The sequence below is a fragment of the Stegodyphus dumicola genome, chromosome X2, assembly GCF_044657685.1.
Source record: "Stegodyphus dumicola isolate Sdum_Otavi_A_Nest chromosome X2, ASM4465768v1".
In the NCBI taxonomy this organism is placed as follows: Eukaryota; Metazoa; Arthropoda; class Arachnida; order Araneae; family Eresidae; genus Stegodyphus; species Stegodyphus dumicola.
The window spans coordinates 87,519,867-87,546,380 of NC_140781.1; the positions used below are offsets into that span (position 1 = coordinate 87,519,867).

Consider the following 26,514-nt stretch of genomic DNA (forward strand, 5'->3'; position numbering starts at 1 on the left):
CATTCTTAAGTAAGTAAAAACCTTAATTAAATAAAATCATAATTAAAAATCTTATCTGATTAAGAAATCCCGTCAACCCTGAAAGTTTTAACTTGTGTTATTCATTTCTGCAAAAGTTTAGGAACAGATTGTTCTTTATTTAGTTAGCAATCTACAAATACAAGATTTGGATATAGTATATAGAAATATTAAATCGGTTGTCATAATTTTTCATGTTGCATCACCATTGTTTAGCCCTTTTCAATACCAGAATACCAAACTTTGAAATTACTCCATTGTATGCTGTTTTTGTTGCAGGCAGGTCTGAAATTTTAAACATTTTTTGAAAATGCAAGGAAAAAATGGATAAATAGCAGTTAGCCTTGTATCCTTCTTCATAAAAGCTAAACCAGCTTATTGAGAATTTAAAAAGTACTATCCAGAAAGTTTTATGTAAAACCAAGGTAAAGATCTTATTGTGTTGCTGTATCATGCGTATACATTATTTCACTAGGTCACACTGTTTGGTGACAGTGATTTATTATGGCTTTATTAGTTTTATTATGGGGTATAATTTTTCAGGGATGAAAGTTTCTAAAATATTCCAATTTCTTGAACTTTCTGGTTAGTTTAATGATAGTTAATCAGGCTTTTACTGAACAATAAGTGAAATTAATTCTGCAACTAGCAAAAGATGATGAAATTTCAGGTCAGCAACACATGACTAAGTAAGCTGCAACGTGCACCCTAGATATTCTGCAAAGCAAATGCTGCTTCCTGTACCTAGATCCATTCATTCAGTTCAGGTAACAAGGATTCATAAATAAAGTAGTAGGGCAGCAAGGCTATTAAAAGCTTTTTCAAATTGAAGAACTCTGCAGTTATATACTTATTAACTAAATTCTGATGAGAGTTAATGAAAGTAGAAGTAGTACTAAAGCCAAAATGATAAGATAACTAAGTTAATTAACATAAAACCCATACACATGTTTGAGTCTATTATAAATTATAATTTTAAATAAAATTTCAAAGGACAACTGTAACACTCAGTAGCATCTTGCAGTCTGTAGTTAATTTTGATCTGAACCACGCATATTTTGAAATTTCTAAGAAAAGAATAGTTTTAGAGACATTAGGTTGTTTTGGAGCCAGACAGATGAAAAATCAGCAAAGCCTTCGCCAGGAATCGAACCGTGGACCTCTGGAGTTATGCACCCAGCATGCAGACCACCACACCAAGAAGGCAGGAGAAATACATTATATACACCCCTTTTTAAAGGGCGACTGGGGTTTTAGGGGACCCAGTCGTCTAATCCTGGTTGTGGAGATTCATCATCCACAACCCTTTTAGTTCGGGTGCCACTGTAGTGACATTAGGTATTTTTTGGAAGCAGGAAAGATGAAAAATCAGCAACACCTTTGTCTGGAATTGAACCCTGGACCTCTGGAATATGCGCCCAGCGTGCAGATCACCATATCAAGAAGGCGGTACTTTATATAGTAGTTTTTGACATGTCAGGAAATGCATCCTTCTAGTGTTCCTTGGGAGGGCATTTCTGTACAGTTCTGAATTTTTTTTTATAAACATTTTTACATTGCAAAAATATACATTGGAATAAGAGATAATAATGTTGGAGTAAAAGAAGATGAAAAAATATAAATTTCCATATTCCCTTTCAGCTATTATTTCATAAAGCATTGATGTTATTTTTTATTTATTCCCAATAGATGCATTTTCTAAATAGATGCTTTTGGAATTTTTTTTTTTTTTTTTTTTTTTTTAAGATTTCCTAAAAGTATAAAGTATGTGATACTAGATACTAGGATGAAATTGCCAAGGCCAAAGTAATACAATCTTGTCTAGTTGTATTGTAATCCATGGTGCCACTAAACCCTGATGGCAGGAAGTAGGTTTGATGAAGATATTGCAAATGATGCCATGCCCCATATTCAAATGGAAAGATGCTTTTTTGAATAATAGTATTGTGATTAACTCTTGATCAGCCATGAATATTGTGAAAAATAAGGATACCTGCCTGCTGGAATTATGCTTCATTAAATAGCACTTCAACAAATATAGTATTTCTGCTCATTTCCTGCAACAGACATTGCACAAGTGCTGTCCCTTGTGTAATCAGCCTGTTAATACAGATATGCTTTTCACATGAAAGTCTGCAAATGTGCCACACAGGGGTTATTATGGAATGAATGAATATTGGCTTCTATTCATTTGATGCTCGCTCTCTGATCTGCTGAGGTTTCATTGTCCTCTCTTTCTTCTGCCATTAGCATGTTCACATCAAAGTGCTGTCTATGATCTGTTCCCTTTAATGCAAAGGAATCTGTGTCATACCAATGGAGCATTTTAATGAAATTTGAGGCATCTGTTAGGATATGTTCTCCAGATAGATGATGTTTTCCCCAGTTATCAAATGGAATATTTTTGTAGAAGAACAGGCTTTTGTACTACTTTGTTACAGCCAGTGTCTCATATCATACCCTTCATCAAAACCTCACCTGTCATATTTGTATGAATTTGAAGTACTGTGTACATTTCTTCCACTTGACATCTTTTTCTGCATGGCCCAGGCAGTTAGCTTCCAGATCAAACTGTTGCTAATATTCAGTGCCTTGCTAACTCATGAACTGTATCTTACTACATAACTTTAGGACATATTTGCTTATTGCTTATTTGCATATTTGCTTAGGACATGATTTTTAGGGTTCGGTGATTCAGTTGCAGGATGCTTTATGTGTAAATGTTTACAAAACATACAAATACTCAACCAGACTTATCCAAAAATGAAGTAAATTGCTAGCAAAAATATTGTTTAAGCTTGGTTAATAGCATTCAACAAAAGTTTATATTCAAGTCATGGATGAAAAAAAAAAAAAAAAAACTTATTTATATTTTTGCGAGATTTTAAATTTTTTCATCTTTTCTATGTCTTTTTGTGATTATTATAGTGTTTTGTATTTACATTTTTAGTAAAAAGCATCATCATCCAAAATTTTAATTTATTATTATTATTATTTTTTTTTTTTTGTTTTTTGCAAGTGGCTGTCTCAAAATGATTTGAAAAATTTTTTCATTTTTATTGTATTGTGGTATCCTGTATGATCTGAAGAACCTGTTAATGGTTCCAGGATGAATGAACAGATTGTACTTCTAGCTTACCCAGTCGGTTCAGTTGTTCTTGTGGTACTTTTTTCTGTACTGACTTACATAGTTGCAAATATATCAGTATCTGCATGACTCAGTATTGGGCATTAAACTTAGTATCTTGGATTTCAAAAACTAATTTTTTGATGCTTTATAAATTTTTGCCTCTGTTTGAATGATTTCTTGATCAATTTAAAGCTATATAGCAGCTCTGTCAGTGTTTGTATTTCTGTGAATTATATGAGAGCTTTACCCACAAGAATTTTCTTCATTTCTAAGCTTTTCAATCTAATTTTAGATTTGTAAACTTATTTTTTTGTGTAAGCTTATTTCTATGTATTATTCGTAAGCTCATTTCTCTGCATTTATTTTTTAAATTTAAGTCGTCGTTTAATCCTGTATTTAGGTGTGTGATTAACCGCGCACCTGTAACCAGGTGCACTGTTTATACCTATCACCCACATGCTTAATCTAAGGTTAAAAGTACCTATAAAATTATAGTATTTTAATCCAAATGATGCAGCCAGCGTTAGTAGTAGCATTGTAATGCAGATTCCAGCACTGTTTATGCATATTTGTCTGTATGTGCACTTTTATTTTTTTATTTTGCAATATGTTATTATTTCTTAGCAATTTATTGCTGGTTTTTTATTTTTATAATAAGCATTTTATTGCTTTTTGAGAATCTGCTTAAAGTTATTTTGGCTTACCGTTATGAAAAGTTCAGATATATTTATCTGATATATGTAGTCTTTGGTGCTCCAATGTATTTCTAAAGAATTCTCTGAGTAACCTACAGATTTTTATTTTCTGTGTAAATCAAATTATTTTATGATTGAATGTAACTATTGACAATGAATTTTGTGTTTCTTCCCTTAGGCTTGTTTGCTCAAAATAATTTTTCTTTTTTTCTGAGTTCAGCAGGGAGTATATTGATAAAAGTATTGCTATGCAATTTGTTAAATTATAATTTTTACAGTACTATAACTAGTTTTTAGTACTAACAAAGAAATACATATTATTAATAATCCATGTACCATTTAAGCTATTCAAATTCCCTTACCATTTAAAACTGCATGCATGTTCATGTATATTTTATGATAAAATTGTGATAAATACCATATTTACTTGTGTATTTCTTTCCCTTGTGTATTTCCCTGGCTTTTCTAGGGTTTGATTTAGAAACTATAGTTATCTGCATAACTTTTAACTTTCTCCTCGAATTCAGAGAGTAAACACTTCCCTGAAATTCTTCATTTTGGTATTCTTTGCACCTGCATTTCAAAGTTGTTTATCCATCCCTTTAGAAGCCTAGCAATATGGATAGTATCTCTAATCTAAGCAGCTCATTAAAAATGTTTTTGTGCACTTTGCACATGTACTCTAACAAATGCATAGTGGTGTACTGTGTGAGGCTTAAAACAAAAAAGTATTAAAGACAATAAAACATTTTTTAAATACAATATGAGAACATTTATGTGTATGGAAGTTTTGTTATTTTTGCTTAGGTTTCTCCTTTACCTATATCTTACAGAAATAGCAACGCCTTGTAATTTTCTCCCTTTCAATCTTCAAGCTCTAAAATTAGTCAAATATTGGGGAATACATGAGTAAATACGGTAAATTGCTTATCAACTTTTTGTTTTTACTGTCTGATTGGTAATTGGTCAACAATTTTCACTTTTTAGCGGTCTGGAGATTTGTTTTTTGCATCAGTATAGTCTATGAGCTCTCTCTTATATTTATACTTTTTCAAGTAAGCATTTTGGAATTTTTTGTACCATTATGTGTCAGTCATAAAATATTTATTTCTTGGTTGAGACATTAAGCATGTGGAATGTTTGTCAATTTTCTAATGAACATTCATTTCTAAGAATAGTAATTATAAATTATAATGTCTTGTAAATATTTTTCATTCTTTTCATTCTAAAATGTTTGCACTTTCTTACATGCAGTGAATTTTTATTAAATTTTAAATATATAACAGAAATTGTCTACCATAGAAAGAAATGCATCCAGTTATGAGTAATTTGTTAAAGTACATTTGACTTCCAGTTTGTACATTCCTGTGTGGTAATTTTTGTCTTCAGTTAAGAGTATCACTTTCATGTTATCTAATGTATTATAACTGACTTTTTCTCTCTTATGTAATTGCATTTAAAGTAGAAAAATGCATCACTAAAGTTTTATTTCTAAATTTCGGGTATCTAAACACATTCAGTGCTCAAAAAGATAATTTTTTCCTTTCATTGCCAGCACTGTCAAAAATTCTGCTTGTTCCTGTTATGTAAAATTACTTTTCGATCATTTTCATTACCATCACAAAATAAATACTATGTGATATTTTAATTTTACCGTAGGGGGGGACACAGATTTCGAAAAATTGTGTTGTATGGTACAATTTGTTATTGCATATCTCTACATCTGTGCTTATAACAATATATAATCATGGGTGAAGTCCAAAGGGTCACCTAACACCCAAGGGGGTCATGTCGCCAGAACAATTTTGTTCAGTTCCATTTCAGGTTTTATCAGGAACTGTTTGGGGAATAGAGTCAATGGGTAATATATTCCACTTTCCCCAGTCTCAAGCCATCAGTTGAATATATTTGAAGTGCTTCCATGCCTCAGAGCCATTATTCAGTTAAATTTTGTGTTGACAAAGTATGTGTGAAATTAAGGACTAATGTCCATGCCATCACAAAGTTTCAAATTGAGGCTCATTGGTATTATAGTAACTTTGTTAAAAGCCATACTGTTTGAGCTTGTAGTATTTAATACATATATTATGAACAGTCTTAAGTTTATCATATATGAAATTAAACACAACATAGTTTCAACTAAAAGTTATATTTTTTGTTGACCAAGTATGTGTGAAATTAAAGACTAATGAAAGCAAATTTGTGTTTATTAGACGAATGATGCTTCTTCGTTATAATCATTCTTTGTTTTTTTGTATTAGTAAATTCAGTTATTATTAACAAGATAAGCCTATACTTAATTTTTTGCATCTTCTGCATAAAATTATACTGAAACTTTTTAAGCTCTTGTGGCTCATTCTACAAATATCCAGTATAAAGTACTCTTTGTTAAATGTATCCATTGTCCAAGCCAGCAGGCCCTGGATGAAAGAAACAAGTACATCTCTAGGTCAAACCGTAGGCAGAATCTTTTATGACCATAAAACATACCATCAACAACCATTTATATGCATAAATAAATATTTAGAAATGCTTCTGAACAATTTTTAGCAGATCATGCATGATTTGTTTTCACCACTTTTATATATAAAGTATGATAACAAATATGAAAGCAAACTTCTAATTTTAATTGGCAGTAGCCCCTTTTATTTATTCTTCATTCAAGTTTATATACGCTTTCTATTGTAAAAATAGTAGTTATTTATAATATATTGATTCAAACTGTCACATTTTCTAATCAATCCACATCATATGTGATCTTGCATAATGCAAATTTTAACAAATTGGATTAAAGATTTTGGATGAAATCAACACTTTTGTTCCATACTTTCTTCTGAATGCCTCACTTTTAGCTTCTGTTCTCTTCCATGAAACTTGCTGCTCCTTGCTGTTTTTAAAAATATGTTTAATGAGTCTCTCGGTCCTGATGTAAAAATTCTTTAAGAACGAGGTGCAATAGTGCCCATTTTATTTCCCTCAGATTAAAGAAACTTGTGTGAATGATGTATGAAAGGGAAATAATTGAATTTGGCCACATCTGCGAGTATTTTCTTTATGCATTCACTATGCTAAGTTATTATATATATGTGTGTAATATTTTAAGGCATAGTTGTGATGGCTGAGGGTGAAGGCATATAGATGAAACTTAGAAAACTGGATTTTGACGAATCACCAGTCTTTATTTTCACACTTGTCAAATTAATTTTGGTACACATTTATCCAATCATAGTTAAATATGATAATTTTTATGTACACTGGTTTTAAAAGTATGATGTAAGCGTCTTAGACAGGAAAGCATAAGCAGGCTGGAGATATTGCCAGGGCAGAAGTTAAGAAGAAAAGGAATGAAGCAGTATTTATACTAATTAGGTGCATAAGTATAACTAAGCTGTGCTTGGTTAATTTTAGATTGTTGTGTAATGGTCAAAGATCTCAAATTTGAAAGAACAGATGAATTTAGGGGCAGAATACCAAATTTAGAATAGTTAATTTTAAGTTTGCCAATTATTTATATGCATAGCCATTGTATTTTATTATATATATATATATAGAGAGAGAGAGAGAGAGAGATTAACTGTGAAAAGTGAAAGGAAATGTTTAACTTCAAGAATCATGATCTGCTAACAGCTGTTTTTAACCCTTTCCCCGTTATGTATATATATATATATATATTCTTTCCAGAAATTTCAGAAGTTTCTCAAAGTATCATGAATAAATTACACTTTCTTGATTATAATTTCAAAACAAACCTTTAACTTTGTACCTTAACTCTTTTTCTTCCAATACACATCCAACCCAAAATCAGATTCATTAGAGTCTGGCAAAATTTTTCATGTGTATGAATTGGAAATCATCCTTCTGTACAGAATTTTACATCCATAAATGCTTAGAGGTTAAATGGTAGTGCTTATGAATGATTGCTATTGCTATGTTTAAAATATGTGCTCAGGATTTGATCAATAGATGTATTTGTTTCTAACATCCAAAGTTCTTTATCATCATGTTTATTTAGACATGGCATCTGACAGTATAACAGGTGAATGCAGGATTAGACAGTGATCAGTCTTTGCTAGAGTTTTGCATGTCCAAGATGTTTTTGTACCTCTGAAGGAAAAAACAAAAGATGTATTGTAAGAAATGTTTATTTGAAATGGAAGTAAATATGCACAATGTGTACTTTCCTGGAAGCAGATGCCTTTATTCAGATAAAAGTGCTACAAAAACTGAAGAAATGGATGTAAACAATCTAGAAGTATTACCATCTCTAGCTTATTTGCAACCATGCAGTCAGTTCTAAAAGAGCAATGGTACAAGCTGCAACACATTGTCTTTTTGAAGAGGGACCTGAGAAAGCGTAGATAAGTCTGATTGTTAAACTGATAAAACTGATGACAGAATATTGTCAGCATACTGTGCAAGCTTAAGAAAGGCTAAAAAAAGACAAAAAAAAATTAATCCTTTTGCAATGGTGCACCTTTGTTTAAAATGTTCGTGCAGGATGGAAAGGAGTCAAAGGCAGTCATCGCACATGACTCGGGTTTTGCACAGCTAAGCCTAATTTTATTTAAAAAAATTTCACTTCTAGCATCGTAACTTTTTGGTACCATTTTAGACTATTACTTGAGCTCTTATATATGTTAAAATTAGCATTTAATAACATGTTTTCTTTATTTTACGTGAAAATATATTTAAAAAATACCTTATCTTGTAAAATAATTTTCCATTGCACTATTCGAATTATTCCAAAGTTTTAATTGATAAAATTCATCAGTAAAGTTTAAAATTAATAAAACAACAGAATAAAGACTATTTGCTGTAAGAAATAACAAAATTTTAAATAAAGTCTGAGTGGGGTAAATCTCGAAGTGCAGAGAAGTATCACTTTCTAACTTTTTAGGAAATGAATCATCACTCTCATCTGTGCTAGTAAATGGTTCATTAACCATACGCATAAAGTTCAGCTTAAAATGCATATAAGTATCGCCTGTTCCCTTAAATTAAATCTCTAGAGATGTGTGGTTGGGATGGCCGACTATAAGAGAAGTTCTTGGGGAATGCATATATGGGATGCCTGTCCATAAAGGGTTAAATATAGGTTCCACCCAATAGCCCAGTTCTGTTTCTTCAGATGCCTACATGTAAGCGATTGACTGTCAATGGAAAATTGTTCCTCATCACTCTTTACCTGATAATTATGATGGTGAAAAGTGGCTTGATCAGTGCTGTTCTTGTAGTTTTCACAATTGCTATATCATTACGTTTTGCCGCATTGTGTTGATCCATGTGTGAGGTGATAGGCGTGTGTGATCAAATGACTTCTTTCAGCCCAGTAATATATTCTGTTACCTCAATTATCTGCTCACATGTACAGTATGATTTCAAGGCATCTTTATAGTTAGCAGGAATTCATATGACCATGATCTGCTGTTGTAGTTAGTTGCTCATGCATTCAAGTTCTGCCCATGATTTTTTTCACTCATTGCATGCCATGCAATAGGCTACTATTTAGCCTTAAACCTTTTTTTCATGATTTTTTAAAATCTTTTGTTTGCTCTTCAGTCGTGGAGCATTTGCTTGTGGGATTTCATTCAGCTGAGGGTTGTCTTTTCTTCTTCCCTCTTTTATAAAGGGGGCTTAAGATATAATTTGATAGAATATTTCTTTATTTTCAAGCATGTGAAAAAAAAATCAGTCTTGAAAGTTATTGACAATCACATGGTAACACATTACAGTACAAAGTCCATAATCCAGACTCGTCGGGACTTCGGCGATTCCAAATTAGGTGTTTTTCCGGATTATAGATCATCAATTTAAATCTCGTATGATGGCATGCAGAAATTATACAATTAAAAATATAAAACCGTAATTTATGAAATAAAGAGCAATTAAGATCTAAAGGGCATCACAATTTACATAAAAAAGCTTAATATTTATATGTTTACTTTATTAAACATTTCTTTCAATGTAAGTTGTTTAAGTTGCTTCATTTCTTGTGCTAATACTTTCTCTTTAATTTTATAAACATACATAATTTCTTCTTCAGTTACAAAGTTCCACTGTTCAAGTCCTGTAATTGCTGTGTCGAGAATACTGACTAACTTGTCAATCAAAATTTTTTCATTTTCAATAACCTCTTTGTCACTTTCTTCACTATCAGAAGCGGTATTTTCTGGATCTAGAACCATACTACAGATTTCACCGTCCGTTAATTGGCTGGTGATTGAGGCATTGTCGCAATGAAAAATTTCTCTTATATCATCTTCATTTATTACTGCTTCTCCACATTGCTTTACAAAATCCAATAACTGGAAAATTTGACCTTTAGTTTGTGATGTCCAGAAACCTTCAAATTCACGGCTATTATTTTCATCGTCCTCACCATGAAATATGGTAGCTAGCCATAAATTATGCCAAGCATTTTTTAGAGTATCTGGAGACACATCCTCCTACGATCTTGCTATGTTCCACACAGCAGATTTTATGCTAAAAAATTTCAAAAAGTCTTGAATAGTCTTGCCATTGTTCAAAAAATGTAACATAGATTTTAAAAATGCTACTTTATATTTGCATTTCAGTGCGTGCACTGTTCCCATATCCAAAGGCTGAATGATAGTCGTACAATTTTGAGGGAAGAATAATACGGATACATTATCTTTCACTAAAACTTTAAGTGAACTATGCGTCGAACAGTTGTCAACAATCAGGACTTTTTTTGAGTCATCAGATAAACCAACCGAATTCAAATGTCGCCGGGCCTCAGGTATAAAATGATTTTCAAACCAATCATTCATCAGCACTTGTGTCATCCATGCTCTTTTATTTGCGCGATATATAACCAGGGAAATTGTTACTCCTTTAAATGCTCGAGGTCGTGCATGTTTTCCGATTACAAAAAGTTTGCACTTGTGCGTTCCTGCAGCATTTGCGCACGCTAAAATTGTTAGTCTTACTTTGGAATCTATGACTCTAGTTAGAGCCTTTTTTGTAGAGGTTGCCAAGGCATTTCGTGGTACATATTGCCAGAAAGGACCCGTTTCATCAGCATTGTAAATTTGTTCTGGAGATAATTGTTCACTAGTAATGAGTTCAATGAATTCATCTGCAAATTGTTCAGCAGCTTCAGTATCAGTTGAAGGTTTTTCACCTGAAATTTTTAATTGTCTTATACCATGGCAATTTTTAAATTTGGTTAACCAACCTGTCAAATATGTGCACTCAGTGTTTAAGTTCATTTCTTCATGAAATATTTTGGCTTGAGCCATTAGCATTGGACCCGTCAATGGCATGCCCTCGCTGTGATGCTGTCTGACCATTCAATCATCAATCACTTTGTCATGATCGTCACTTTTAGCATAACGAACCCTTTGTCTGTTATTCATTGCAAGTGGGGTTTTGGAATCCGCAAAAAATTTAAAAAGGTCTTTTGCTTATGTTATATACATTTGACTTTGTGACAATGTCATACTCCTTGCATAATTTTGAGACGGTTATGCCGTTATTCATTTTTTGCCGCAATTCCACTTTCTGTTTGATGGACATCAAGACATGCTTTTGCTTTGTGTAGATCCTTTGGCAGCTCCAGAATTGGAAACTCTGTTTGACATAATCGAAAGTTCAAGCTTAATTTTTATAAAATTGCTCTGACAGTCTGCAAAAAATAATAAGCCGGATCATATCAGTTAATCTGCAACAGTAACCGATATGCCTTAGAATCAGTAAAGATAATTTTAGCCTAGCTTATACTGTTCATTATACATTACACGTGCATGCGTAAAACATAACAAAAAAAAAATGTGGCTTTGAGGTCCGGATTATAGATCATTCCGGATAATGGACGTCCGGATTATGGACTTGGTACTGTATTTAGAAAGCTTTTTAACATGTTTTGAACTGGTTCCACATACTTTTACCTGGATGCTTTCTAAGGAAGATTTATGTTGGAAGACTTATCCTCATCTGTATGAATAAAAAATGAAGGTAATACTTTTGTTATGTATAGATTCCTGTCTACTTAGTGACAACAATGACTCTAAATGTGAACGGCTTATTGAACTGTTAGTATGCATGGAATATTGTTTAAATATAAAATGGAATAAGTTAAAAAAATTTTAGTCCCTGTAGTATCATAATTCAAAGTCTTGAATTGATACATTAAGTCTTTCTTGAAATTATTAAGATAAGCCACAGACACTAATATTTTCCTACCAACTCTGCTAAAGGTCAGATAAAATCTGAGCATTGCCAGTGAAAAAGTGAATATGAAGTACTGTTTCACTGTAAATAGCATTATTAGAATCTGAAGTGAATAGGTTAGACGCCAGTTTTGAAAATACCTTCAAATCGTCATATATTGGCAACTTGACTGTGCTCAATTTCTTATTCTGTATTCTTAAGAATGCCAGTTTTCTTCTTCCATATGAAAATTTTCCCAGTAATGCCTTGTATCTGGAAAATATGACAGAGAAATGTTTAAGCATTTAAGCACAAACTTCATGTATAACTCGTAAACCTAATGTGTAATTTTTTTATATTTCTGTTTGAAAATGGGCATGCGTTATATGAAAAGCCAATTTTTAACTAATTCAAGCAGAAGAATTGCATTCTATTGCCATCTATAACTTCTGTATTTGGTCAAAGAAAAATTCAGAAATGAAGTATCCATTTCTTATTCAAATATCCTAAAGCAACCCCCCACTGTCTCATAGTATTTTTTACGTATATTTGTACTGAGTGTATTAACTGATATCTTAATCCAGCTTCATGCATCCATAGTTTCCTAAAATGCATGCTGTATTGATTTTATATTCATCATAGAGCTAACATAGTTTACTGTGTCAATTTTGTACATTTTGTTAGTGCCTTTAACATTCATGGTTATATGTATGCACAAATAATACAGTGCCCATAAAAGTTCTTACTTGGCCTTTATTTTTGCGACTGCTGGCCATATATGTGTGTGATTAAAAAAAAAAAAAAGAAAGAAAGAAAGAAAGAAAAGATGTAACAGTGTTGTTATGCATAGAATGTAGATCCATACTGAAGAGGAAACTTGGCAGCTGAGACAAATTAAATCTTGATTTTATTTCAATAAACATGTTGCAGCCACAAACAATTTGACATATGTTTCGTGCTTATTTCAAAACATTTACATTTTTGATACTGTTGCAATAGGAAAAGGGCACAGCAAAATTACATCCAAGCAGCACACAGAGAGAAGCTAAAGTGTTCAGTTATCCAATGTGGAAGCTCATGAAGAGGAAGGTTTTAGATTAGAAAAGTTTCGGTTCTCAAAATTTTGACTTCAAGTTCCCAATTACCTACATCATCAGCATTATGCAATGCATGCAAGATTGATTGATCTAGAAATGATGCAGTCCAGAAAGATTGTTATTTTCAGAATAGAGACAAATTATTACCCAAATTAAAAATATGTAATTAAGAAGCTATTAATAAATTAAATTATAAAGCTGATTTACATGTTTTTTTAATCTTATACACATGCATATTTCATACTTCCAGATATCGAAATGTTTTAAATGACACAAATAATGATACACTGAAGAACACTGAAAATAGCGCACCAAGAAGGGAACATCAGATGGAAATGAAATTTAATACACGTAATGATACAGATGAGAGATTAATTTGATCCCCAAATCCAAGCAATTCAACAAATACAGTGTGTATAATTAGATAAATGCAGTGCAAACTCAGTAGCGAGTCGGACCACCTCCTGCTGCATTGCATGTTGCAACATGGTCCATCATTGAATTGATTAGATGTCTGATGTCTTCCTGAGGCAGATGGACCCACAAATCATGTACAGAGTGACACAGCAAGATCTGCCATTTCCGCTGGTCCCACATATGCTCCATAGGGGACAAGTCTGGAGAGGGGTCTGGCCATGGAAGAGTCTGAACATGACATAGGAAGTCTTGAGCAACTCAAGCTGTATGAGGATGCGCATTATCTTCTTAGAAAATTACCCTTGGAGGACCATTTAGGAAATGCCTCATTTAGGGTTGAAGAATGTCATCAACTGGCCCATTAATTTTATCTGTGTACCACAATTAGAGTGGATCGGCTATCATAGGCTATGTCTTCCCAGACCATGTGCCTGCTATGCAGACAGCATGGGTGGAATTGATACCGTTCACCAGGGTGTTTCCACACCCATATGCACTTATCATCTGTCCCCAAAACAAACCGGGATTCATCACTAAACACCATGTTTTGCCAGTCTGTGGCATTGCACCCCGATCTGGCTTGGCCCTACTGTAGATGGAGTCAGTTATGTTTTGGTGTTAAAGACCATATACAAAAAGGGTGCTTGGATTTCATATTCACTTCCACAAGGCATCCAAAATGTTTGTGTAACAACTGGCATGTCTACATCTAATTTGTGTAATGGGATGTATGAGTGCTTGCCATATGATCCTTTGAATCCTCTTGCTTCATTTTCTCCCTGGCTGCTGTGGACTTGGTTCTCCGCACATAGGTACCATCTCCTCTCCACTGCTACCAACGTGTTCTGACACCACACTGTGAATGATCAGCCTTTTGAACAACACAGCATGTTGACCAGCCTACGGTTTTTACACTGATCAGGCCCTTCTCAAATTCAACTATGAGGAATGTCTTCTCACATTTATACCTGGCATTCTCTGCTTGCTTCAAGTCATCCTAAAGTTGGAATGAAGCTTCATCTATGCACCGGGCCCACTTCCTGATAGCAGCGCCGCTGCAGGATATGTGGTCATGTGCATTGGCACCAAACTGAGATCATTTCTATGACAGATGTCACTGTACTTATTCAAAAAGTTTTGTTATTGTACCTTTCTTTGTTCACTATTTTCAATATTCCTGAGTGTATTTTGGCAGTTTAAACTTTCAAAAATCAATTCAGTAAAAAATATGAAATCTAACTTTGTACTTATTCTAAACCCTGTGGTTATATTTAATGAAAATTTATACTTGTTAATTTAATAAAATGCAAAAGTTTGGCTTCTATATGATAAAAATTGTGTGAAATATATAATTTTAAAATTTATGGAATGTGTAGATTTTATAGCATAAAAATTGAATTCATTGCACTCCTTGTGGGGTCATTCAGAAACTGAATTAGGATAAATTGAGTTTGTTTCTGTAACTGTTTATGGTCATCTAGTGATATTCTTTTGTGATTAGCCAATGTGTAAGATAGTTTAATTTATAATTTTGCTTCATTTGGTATGCTGAAATCAAGTAATTTAAGTTTTTGAATATTTAAAACATGTTAATATTCACATGCAGTTCTATTACACCAGGAACATAATAGCTATTCAAAAAATACATTGAATGAGAAATATTTTTAAAATTTAATTGATGCAAATAATATTGCAAGTTGTCTATATGCAAATCTCAAAGCTCACTATTGTTTTCTAGATTTTTTTTCTTCAAAGAAGTAAATTAGATGGATGCTGAAATAGGTTTTTTAGTACTTCTAAGTGGTTGTGTGCTATTACTGTTTCTATTATATATGTTAGATTAAATGTACAGTGGCAATGAATATTAGGAAAGGATTTAAGTTATGGTCTATGCAATAGAAATGCATGAGAAGGCACAAGACAGTATTTAATGAAATTTCTTAGTAATAAACTTCTGGCATATAAAACTATTTTAAATGTTGTGAAAGATAGAACCTGTTATCACTTTTGATCAGGAAGACATAAGAGTTGGAATAGAGAGATGTGTGAAAAAGCTCTTGGTGCATATCTTCACTCTAGTATTGGAGAAATAAGGAAGCTATCTTCAAAATCAAAATCCAGTGTGTTAAAAATTTTATGTGAAAATGAGGCACCTTTGTACCACCCATGACAGACTCAAAAGTGTATCCCTGGAGACGAAATCCATTTATATGATTTTTGTAATTTTAAGTAAATTAAATAATCTCTCCTTTAGAAAACGAATTCTTTGAGCTGATGAATACCAGTTTACCTGACCTGGCATTACAAGATTGCATAATAATAATTTCTGGGCTTTGCAAAGTCCACACATCATATGTCACAATATCAAATGCTTTAGTTTATTACTACTAAATAAATTTCTGTAATAATAATATAGAAAGAAATGCTGATAGGGTTATTAATTTTTTATGGTACTTTAGCTGGCAAGAAGTATACAGATATTTTAAATTGACCATTCTCTGACTCCTTGCTCTTCTCTCTCTAAAAGAGAATGTCTCACTGAAGGAGTTCTCATCTGTGTGACTACATCAAGCAAATTGGACATAAAGGTCCTCTGGAATTGCTGTCATAATCAATCACTGGACTTAAACCCACTAGACTTTTCTTTGTTTGGGGTTTATTGAAAAGCAAAGATTATGGAAGGGAATCAAGTCGTACAGATTGCTCAATTGTACAATAAAAGTAAATGCATGTTTGACATCAACTATGTTACAGAGATGAAGAACGTTTTATTTTATAGATGCAGTTTTGCCTAGTGAGATATTTTGAGTAAATATTGCATTAAAGTCATTCAGTTAGTGGAAACAATGTTTTGTCTTAGAATTTTGCATTTTGTTATTTAATTTTGAATTGTAAGGATGTCTGTTTTTCTTAATTATATTAGAATTGTCATAAGCTGTGTTTTTCAGTTTCGTAATTTATGTATTATTCTGTTTTTGTGATTACGTACTGCCAAGCTTAGAGTGTTGTAAGACTTTTTTTAATTTATTATGTGTAATATCTGATCTTACAGTATTTAGGAGAGTTATTTTCATTAATTTCTAAAACACAGTGTTTTGATCATTAATTATTAAAAAATTTTGTTCTGTCTCTAATTTTTCTTCCTGTTCAAATGGATATTAGTTCTGAAGATTGATTCTTCCCAGCAACTGTTTAGCAATGGACCGTTGCTAATTGCATTCTGTAGTAAAAATTAAAATCTCTGAAAAATTTTGAGTTGATCAAAACTTTTCATGACTACCTGAATATCAGTGCTTGTCATTTGATCTATTATCATCGGAGACTTTTAGTTGATATTTTATTTTCCATTATACAAAAATTTATATATTGCTGTCTTCAAATTGTACACAACGTCTGAGTTTTCAAGCAAAATTATATCATATTTTGAAATTAAATATTTTGGTGAATTTTTCTTATGTGTAGACTGGAAGAACATATTTTTATAGTTAGAATTAATGAATTTTACGAAAGATGCAAAAATAAAGGCTGGTTAAGAACTAACGTAGTGAATTCTTTTATTAATAAATAAAGTGTGCTTTTCCCAAAAATAATCTGTGTAAGATTTATGAAAAATACTCATGAAGAAAATGGAATGAGCATGCTCACAAAAGTATAGACGCATTAGGAAATTGCTCTAAACATTAGAGAATTTAATTCTTCAGTACGGTTAACTTTTACACTGTCTATTTCTGTTTGATTGTCATCTGAGCAATACTTTTAATGACTGCAATTATTTTGTTCTTCAGATCTATGGCACGGATAATTTTATCACCAGTTCAAAACTTGAAAACCTTGTTCCTGTTTTCCTGCATTTATAAATTCTGAAACATTTATCTTGAGCAATGGTTTTGCATGCTTTAGTGTTCTGAAATATGTCTACGAATATATTGTTAATTAGTGTTTGACTGTTAACCCCTTCGAGCCGGGTAGCGAAAATGTGCGCTTATCGCGGAGGCCAGCAGTGTCTTCCGCGAGCGTCTCTCCAGGCCCAGGAGCATTTTTGCTACTAAGCCTAAATCCATGAAATTTCCGAAGTATCAACGCATTGTTTAATAATGCTCTATAGAGTATTTAAACGGCTTATGCTTTATAGATATTTATATATATATATATATACTTTAATTACCTTATTTCTTGTCTAAATGCATATTTTACACATTTTATTTTAATTACTCACCATTTTATGACTTTTAACATTATACATCTGAAAACTAAATATATTACTTAAAATTCTCTTTTCGTATGAAAAATTTTAAAACAGGGATCTACACACAGTCCTACGTTACATTCCTTGAACTCGTAATAACTCATTTGCCATTTTGGAGGATTTTTCCGGGAATGTGAACAAACGAAGCATCGTCGTCTCATTTTCTTATCAGTCTCTTCTGAACAAAGTTTTGGAAAATGTCTTTCAGTTAATCTTTCAGAATCAATATCTGAAATATTTTGCGTCATTTCTGCTATTTCATGCTCTGTTAAACATTTTCGGCGCTTCGACATTGAAACAGTAAAAACAGAAAGAATTCACGTCTAACAAGATCTAATTATTTTCTAAAAACTGAACTGTAAACCGAAATACTCAACGCTTTAGCACATATAAAACTTCTACTTACAATAAACAACTACCACGTGCGAATAAAGTGCGATTTAAAGAGACGTCATAAATCACGCCATTCGGAAACATTTAGTTCCCCATTTGTTTATATAATCAAAAACACATGTATGTGAGTCATGCTTCTCTCATTTCGAGTAGAAGCTCTAATGTACATGTATCTGAAATCATATGGGCATACAGTGCCATCTTGTGGCAGAAATTATAGTTTGAAAAACGTTCCTAGGTACTGGCACAAATACGTGACATTCGGTAGAAAACGCAGCGTTGCTCTGGCATGCCGACGCGTCGGCCGGTAGATAAGTGCGTTCGTTGCTGGCACGTATACGTGACAGTCAGCGCGAAGGGGTTAATGTTACTTTTGTGTTTAACACATATAAACCATATCTTTTAACATAATGCTGAATAGAATGGTGACCCATCACTGCAAAGAAAAACTAAAATATCAATCAGTAATAGGTGAATTCACAAATATTACTAATTTTTCGTCATATTTTTTCTAATGTTACCATACATTCCCTTTGATTTCTTTAAAGTAATTAGCAATTCATTTGATAGAGGTCCGATTAATAAAGGCTTTACTGTACTTTTTTCCATGAATGAGTATGAATTTTTCACAAATGTGAGTACTTCTGTTTTGTATTTAGTTTCATGAGGTTATTATGTTTTGACAGGGTGTAGAAATGGGAAAAACATTTTGTGATTTTTCGTACATGGCAGTAAAGCATTTCCGGGCATTGTTCATATTGGAAAAGTATCCATTTAGACTAGAAGAGAAACATGCTAATGTGACAATCAAAATCGTAAAAACAACCTTGTATTTAGCTTATGTATAATGAAACACTCAATCGATTTCGAGGGCAGCTAAAGGTCCCTCCTCATCAAGAGAAAGAAATACCTAGAAAGAAGAAAATAAAGGAGAAGGAGTCACAGAAACACGTGGTCCTTATCAGCACTGCACGTGCAGTGCTGATAAGGACCACACGTCCTAGTTCCACGTGCATTTAGTTATAACCACGGGCAGTGCTGATAAGGACCACGTGTTTCTGCGACTCCTCCTTTATTTTCTTCTTTCTAGGTATTTCTTTCTCCTGGTGAGGAGGGACCTTTAGCTGCCCTGGAAATCGATTGAGTGTTTCATCATACCTATGCTAAATACAAGGTTGTTTTTACGATTTTGATTAAGTATCCATTTGCTGAATTATTATGCACAGTTTACCTGTCATTCAGTTGTATAGTCTATTCCAAATAAAAGCTACATATGTAGGAGCATGTTTCTTTTTAATAATCCCTTCAAAATTTTCCTCTGTCTGCATCTCAGAAGTAGTTGTAGTGCACATCATATTTTCTGAAGCATTTTAATCACTTATCTCTCAGATTTTTCGTTCTGTGTATTTTAAGCATACTATATACATTCTTGAATGAGGATGATTTATTATAACGATCAGAATTTTTTAAATGTAATGGTTGCACAGTAGCTCATTAAGCATTTGTTGGGAAAGTCCAAAGCCATTGGCCAGATAGCTATCTCATCATTGATAGAAATTGCCACAGTGTATCACATGGGTTTGTTGTGGTCATGATGCAGAATAATTTTGATAAAATGAATGCTAATCCATTTCTATAAACAGTATGTACAGGGTGTGTCAGGAGAACTTTCTTCTTTGAAACGTTCGTCATGTAGTGACATTTATTCTGAGAAGGGTGGGGTGGCGCTCATTAAAAAGAGTGGTATCTAATATTTTATGTCATGTAGGTTTAGTACCGATCATGCAGTGAACGAGAGAGTTGTACCTTTCAACGTACTGCATTTTCATCCGTATAAATTGACAATGGTTCAAAAACTTAATCCATGCGATTTTCTTTCACAAAAAAAAATGCATACAAAGCCATTCTTTATAATATGCCTCGTGATGCTCTTGTGTTCTTTAGCGATGAGGCTCATTTTCATTTTTCCGGTTGCAGCATGCATTAAGCAGAACATGCGATAATGGAGCGGCCACGAATCCCTGAGAATTTCATGAGCAGCCCCTCCGTACAGAATGTGTGACTGTTTGGTGTGCATTGTCCAGAATAGGCATCGTTGGACCATGTTTTTTTGGAGAACATTTTCCTGCACGCCTTATCTCTTTACGGGATGATCGTCAGTGGCCAGCGCACTCGCCTGAGAAGGCTTAAGAGACCGAATGAGAAGGCGTAAGTGACTGCAGCACCACTTCTGAACTAAAATGCATTCACTATAGGTTGACTAGTATTATAAGAAGGAGACTGCAACTGAAAACTGTGGGATACAGACCTGACTCCAGTCTCATGATAGCTGGTTCCACTGACCAGTGTGCTGAACACTGCAAAAATAAATAAATTTCATTTGCTCTAAAACCCTTATGCAGACAGTTTTTGGGATCAGCAAATTTTCTCTCATTGCTGGTTCGTATTGTGTCATGACCATTATTGCTGCATGAAAAACTGAAGCCTTCTGAAGAATATTATGATTGTGTTTTGTGACTTGTATTTTATAAGCATTTATATGAAACTTTGAGAGATACTGCCATTTTTATAGCTGTGAAAATATTTGTGAAGTTTTTAGTTATTTTTTTAACTATAGCAGTTTATGTTTGCATTTTTCATAATACATCATTTTATTGCTAACAATATTTTTGAATTTTTTTTTTTTAATTTAGACTGCTAATGATGCAAGGCAACTCCTTAAACATATTGACAAGAATTTGGGTAAACCTTTGTATGAGAAAAAATATGGTGGTAATTGTCTTTTATATGATGCTTCAAATCCAGATGATCCATATCATAACATTTGGGTAAGCTTGCTGATTAAAAATTTGCTTAGCCCTCTGACTGGCACAAGGTTTGGTGAAGAAAATTTCCCAAAACTGCCATGAGAAAGAGGTATTTTCTTGATTTTGAAGCCAAAATCTCCTAGTACTTTACACCCGGATTTATGTACTTTTAATGTATTGTTTTAATATCTTAGACATACTTCAAGACACACACACACACATATATATATGCTCTTAAAAACATCGCAAAATACATTCTAGGCTGTATATATATATATATATATATATGACCTTGCCTGGCAGAGGGTTAAGTATATATTGCTGTGAGTTTGAATTATACATGATGTGTTTCTAGAATTGAATGTATGTTAATTAGATGCAAAAAGTACAACCAACTCAAAATTTAATTGAGAATTGAATTGGCGTAAATTATCAGTGTTTTACCCAAGTAGCACAGCAATGTCGTAACGACGTTGCGAAAATGTTGCAATATGTCGTCTTTAAGACGCCTAAACGTCCGTGAAACTCCACTCTTTTGGAACCATTGCAAAGATGTCTTTATTGCGCCTTTGTAGATGAGATTTTTGTCGCATAGGTGTCATTATTGCGTCTTTCGCAGGTTATATTTTAGTTGTGAAAGCATCATATCATGACGTCTTAACAACGTTTAAATGTTCGCAAGATTCCACGTTTTGGCAACAGTTGTGAAAACGTCATTATTATGTCCTTGTGTTGCATATTGATTTATGCAGAAAAATAAGCTTAATAATTAGTATATTTTTCTTCTTTTTTAAAATTTTGTATTCCCTGTATTTTCCTAATGTTTAAATATTTTATCATTTCCTGAAAACCAGAAGATAATAAAATTTTTTCTCTTGAGAATAAATATGCGTAATTAATAATAGCTTTAATTATTTTCAGTACTTTATATTTTTTAAATAATTTAAATTCTAAGTTACAATTATTTAACATTTCATCTTTTTTTTTTTCTTAAACCGTTAGTATGCAAGTGAGAGTAATTGTGAAAGTGGTTATTATAAATATATAACATTTAGTAGGTTTTAAGTATTAAATAAAACTCAATCAGACATAAATAAAAGTAAAGATATATATGCGGGTAAAAAAAAGAGTTATTCTGATTACTGTAAAGGCCTTTATTTTCTCGATTTTCGCGAGCCCATCATAATTGCAAAAATTTAAGCCACGTGAAATACTTTTTTTTCCGCCTCAAATAATAATAAAAAATCTGAAATTTTTCACTTACCCAAAATTTAATGATTTATTGCACAGTTACAAGCTTTTTCTTGACAACTTTCTCTCTTATAACTATTTTTTGAATAATATACAACTATATTTCTCGAATATAAAACAATAAAATTAATAGAATTCACTTAGAATACTATTTTTACCAGCTTCTTTGAAGCCATTCAAAATTATCTCATGTTTGGCTTCAATACCGTTAAATATGTGCACAAGCCGAGAAGCCTGAATTGGTTTTAGTCGTGATATTCACAAGTCCACAGATTCTTTTTCCTCTAGAAATTGAAGCTCATTAGAATACCACTCAATAAACTTATTCTTGAGCAAATGCTTGAACTCGTCATTTACAGTTAAATCCAAAGGTTGGAGCTCTCCTGTGCAGGAAGCGGGCACAAAAACTGGTATAATATTCCTCTTCTGTTCAGTCAGAAAAAGAGGATCTTGGTGTGCCTTTTGAAATTTTTCAACTTTCGGTTCTGTTCATATAAAATTCGCGAAATCCCCCGATATATTCATTTTCACGAAAATAACGGCCTGCAAAAATAAGGACCTTTACAGTATAACAGCATTATCACATTTATTTCTGTTAAATCTCAGAGACATTGAAAATTGCTCCTGTCATGGTAAATTAGGAAAGGGTTCTTAAGGTAACATAATCAGTATTTTACCTCAACTCGAGTATAAATTTATTCGCGTTTCACAGTGAAAAATATAACAATTAACTTTTATATCTCCAAGATATGCAAATGAAAGACTGTATGAAGTAGTTAATAATCGTGATCAAAAATATTTCATACAAAAATATACCTAAATCTAATAACTTCCCATATTCATATCTAAAATGAAATAATAACCTAAGAAACAACATACATGACAGCACTATTTAAGAAAAAACATGAACTAGCAGTGTTTGAAAGTATAAATTGCAGAAGGAAGGTAACAGGACTAAAATTTCCAATTAATAAAAAATTATGTTTTTTAAATTGTAAGCAATTAAAAGTGCAGTAATTATGGATTGCAGTATTTACTAGTAATGCTGATGTTTCTTAACACCATTTCTTTCGATCATATGTTGATGTATTTACTTATTTTTAGTTTCTACATTTTATAAGAGTGGTAAATTACAATAATTATTTCATGCACTTTTTATAATCAGTAACTTTCCTTTTGTTACTGTACAGAATTAATTTAAATAATAGAGTATACGATAGTAAGCTAAGTATGTTAAAGTAAGCTCTTCGTTAAAGAGCACACGATAAAACTTTTTGTTTGTATTTATTATGAATTTATTTGTTATCACAAGCACATAAAAAGTAAGCGAAGAAAATAGAATATACTTAAATTTTAATAAACAATAAAACCCGATTTCCAACATTCATTTATTGAGATAATCTAATAAACATACATAACGGCAATCCTTAAAAAAAAAAAAAAAAAAAAAAAAAAAAAAACGCAAATTACACAGTGTTTAGAAGAATAGATACCAAATGAAAAGTAATAAAACTGCAATTTGCAAGCAATAAAAAACATTTGGTGCTTTTTAATATTACACAATTATAGATTACAATATTTCATAGAAATGCTAATGTTTCCTTAACACTATTTTTTTATCATACATTTCATACACTGCTTAAAATAATTAACCTTTTCTGCATACTATAAGACAACATACTATAGAATATGCATTATTATTAATTTTAATGTATTGTTTCTTGTTATTACATACGTCTAATTCATCTTCAACAGTCATATTAAATACTGGTACCAGTCCAATAATTTCTTTGTATTTTGAAAATAATGAATATACTGTAACAACTTGAATTGTTGTTGCTTCTGCATTAATTGCATTTTTAGCAAAACCAGAAAGTGCCTTACTGTTGTATGTTATTTTTGGTTTTGTATGAATTAATTCTGAGTATCAACCTTTCTTTATGAATACAGTAATTGATTAATATGAATGATATACGATATAGCACTTAATACATTATAATAGAAGCACTCTGCTAATCAGGTTATCCAAATATTGCAGCACTGGAACTACAGAAGGTTGAAGAACACCACCATATAACTTTTTAATCACCGGAAACACATAAAACGCCAAAACAGTATTTCATGAACACTATATTCATGATTAGCAATGTAGCACATTGCATCCGATAATTTTTAAAATGATGCTTTATTTTATTTCTTTTATTCAAAGTCTCAAACATTTCATTTTTGTACTTTAGAAATGTAACACACTTCATTTATCTTTCCCTTTTCCGATCAATATCCTAAGAATACCTTTCCACGGTGTTATCTTTTTGTTATTTAGATTTTTAGTAGCGTGAACATATTTTGGAATTTTCTTGCATGTGGCTCTCAATGTACCTGTGAAATGTATCTTTTTATGTAATAGTAATTTGGCCAAATCAAAGCTGTTATATTAATTATCCATAAACACATGATGGCTGATATTTAGTTTTTCATTCAATGCAAAATAATTTTTTATACATGATTTCGCCCTCCAAAGTTATCTAATAAACCAGCATATACTGCAATATTTTGCACTGTTTCAGTACTCAAAATATGATACTGTACTTAGGTTTGTTTTTATATAGTGTTTGTTATGTTTTGTAATCATTCAATAGTGACCAAACTCTTGGTAGACGTTAAATGACTTATCACCAAGTCTAAAATAAAAACTGAAAGTTGCAAAGACTAAAAAAGACCCGTTTATTAAAAACTAAGAGCAGAACATGCACCTGGTGCTTACAAGCTCAGTGCTTATGGCAAGGTAACTCGAAAGTAACAGTCATTTCAAATGTAAGCTAAATTTAAATAAGTTAGTAGCCAAAGGCTTTACAGATGAATTTAACATGAAGTTGGCTCACTTATCTAACCAGTGTGCAGATTCAGTACTGGCAATTACAATGCAAGGCTGAAGACTACAAATCTTATCTGATCTAGCAACCCAATAACATGGCCTTGAGAGGCAGAACATGCTCTATCTTACAATCTAAAAAATCTCACTATAAATACTTATAAACTAATTTGCCTTTTGGTGGGAAAACGGAAGGGACAAGTGACAGTAAAGTTCCAAAACAATAAAATAGCTGGTTAATTAGCATAAAGAAACCTTACAATTCTTTATTGATTTGTGAAACAATTGTGGACCACAGATTCATGTAAAGAACGTTTGTGATTAGGATAATATACTTAGCCCATTCTTTCATGAAAAAAATTCAGTTACAGGGCACATTTTACGCAACTTGTCTGTTGCCTGAAGTTCTCCAGGTGCACTATTTTTTGTAAAATGCAGTGCATGTAAAATTAATAAAAACTGATTGTGACTAAAGCTATTTGAAGTGCCTCATTACCCATATTTGAAGGACCCATTATTCCATCTTCTTCCAGTAATCCTGAAATCTATTCATTTTTACATTCCCCATTTGCAAGAATAATCAAAGAAAAACTAAAAATTCATCCACTTCTAAATCTTTCCATAAAGTTAGTTGTGACTTTTCTTTCATTTTGTTGCTACATAATATTTCCAACACATGTAATGATGTGTCTCTTTAGCTATTTTTTGAAGAAGTTTGTTGGTAACGAAAAGGTGAGAAAAGCCCAAAGTAGTGCATTCAGTTGGCTGTATTAGCAGGATTATTGTGGTGCATTGTTGTTTTCTGTCTGTGAGTCCTCAGTTTCTATGGTACCCACTACGATATCGCTATCCCTTTTTGATTCACTCAGAGAATCCCAAAGGTAGTCTTTATGATATGTGCTCTCGTAATTGGAAACATCATTCTTTTCTAATATTTCGGCATCTATCACTTTTTATTTGCTTTTTTTTAGCTTCCTGCTGTACTTGGAATGTTTGCCATTTTTAAAAATGCAGATAAAAAATTCAAACACACAATCCATGCATGTAAAAAAATTCATATTTCACTAATGTGCATAAGTAACCTCTTCATTCAACTTTCAGTTGCACATTAAAAGGATGTAACGTTTGATAGTCAACCAAATCAGAGTGTGTCGCTGCCATACGAAGTGGAGCCATTCTGCTGTGCCAGCACGTGGGTGGCAGTGAATATCTTGATAAAGAATTTCTGTTGTAACAAAACATTGCTCGTCAAAGATTCTGAAATAAAGATATGTATATTTACAACTCTGCAACGTATTATTACTACATATAATTACATTGTATAGCATATAATTCATAATATATACGAATGAAAATTTGTATATTCTGAACTGTAGCATGAGAATATATCTCACAAATTACATAAAATGAACATTA

General features: G+C 32.3%; 1 protein-coding gene across 3 annotated transcripts in view; it reads left to right on the top strand.

The window, feature by feature from the left end:
- LOC118201547 (phosphatidylserine synthase 2-like) overlaps window positions 1-26,514 on the top strand; it is an 85,728-nt gene that overhangs the window by 37,043 nt on the left and 22,171 nt on the right. For all 3 annotated transcript variants that reach the window (XM_085809762.1, XM_085809761.1, XM_085809760.1), the window contains 2 exons: window positions 4,831-4,898; window positions 20,862-20,996. In XM_085809762.1, coding sequence (XP_085665888.1) covers window positions 4,831-4,898; window positions 20,862-20,996 — 203 coding nt within the window. The remainder of the gene's footprint in view (window positions 1-4,830; window positions 4,899-20,861; window positions 20,997-26,514) is intronic.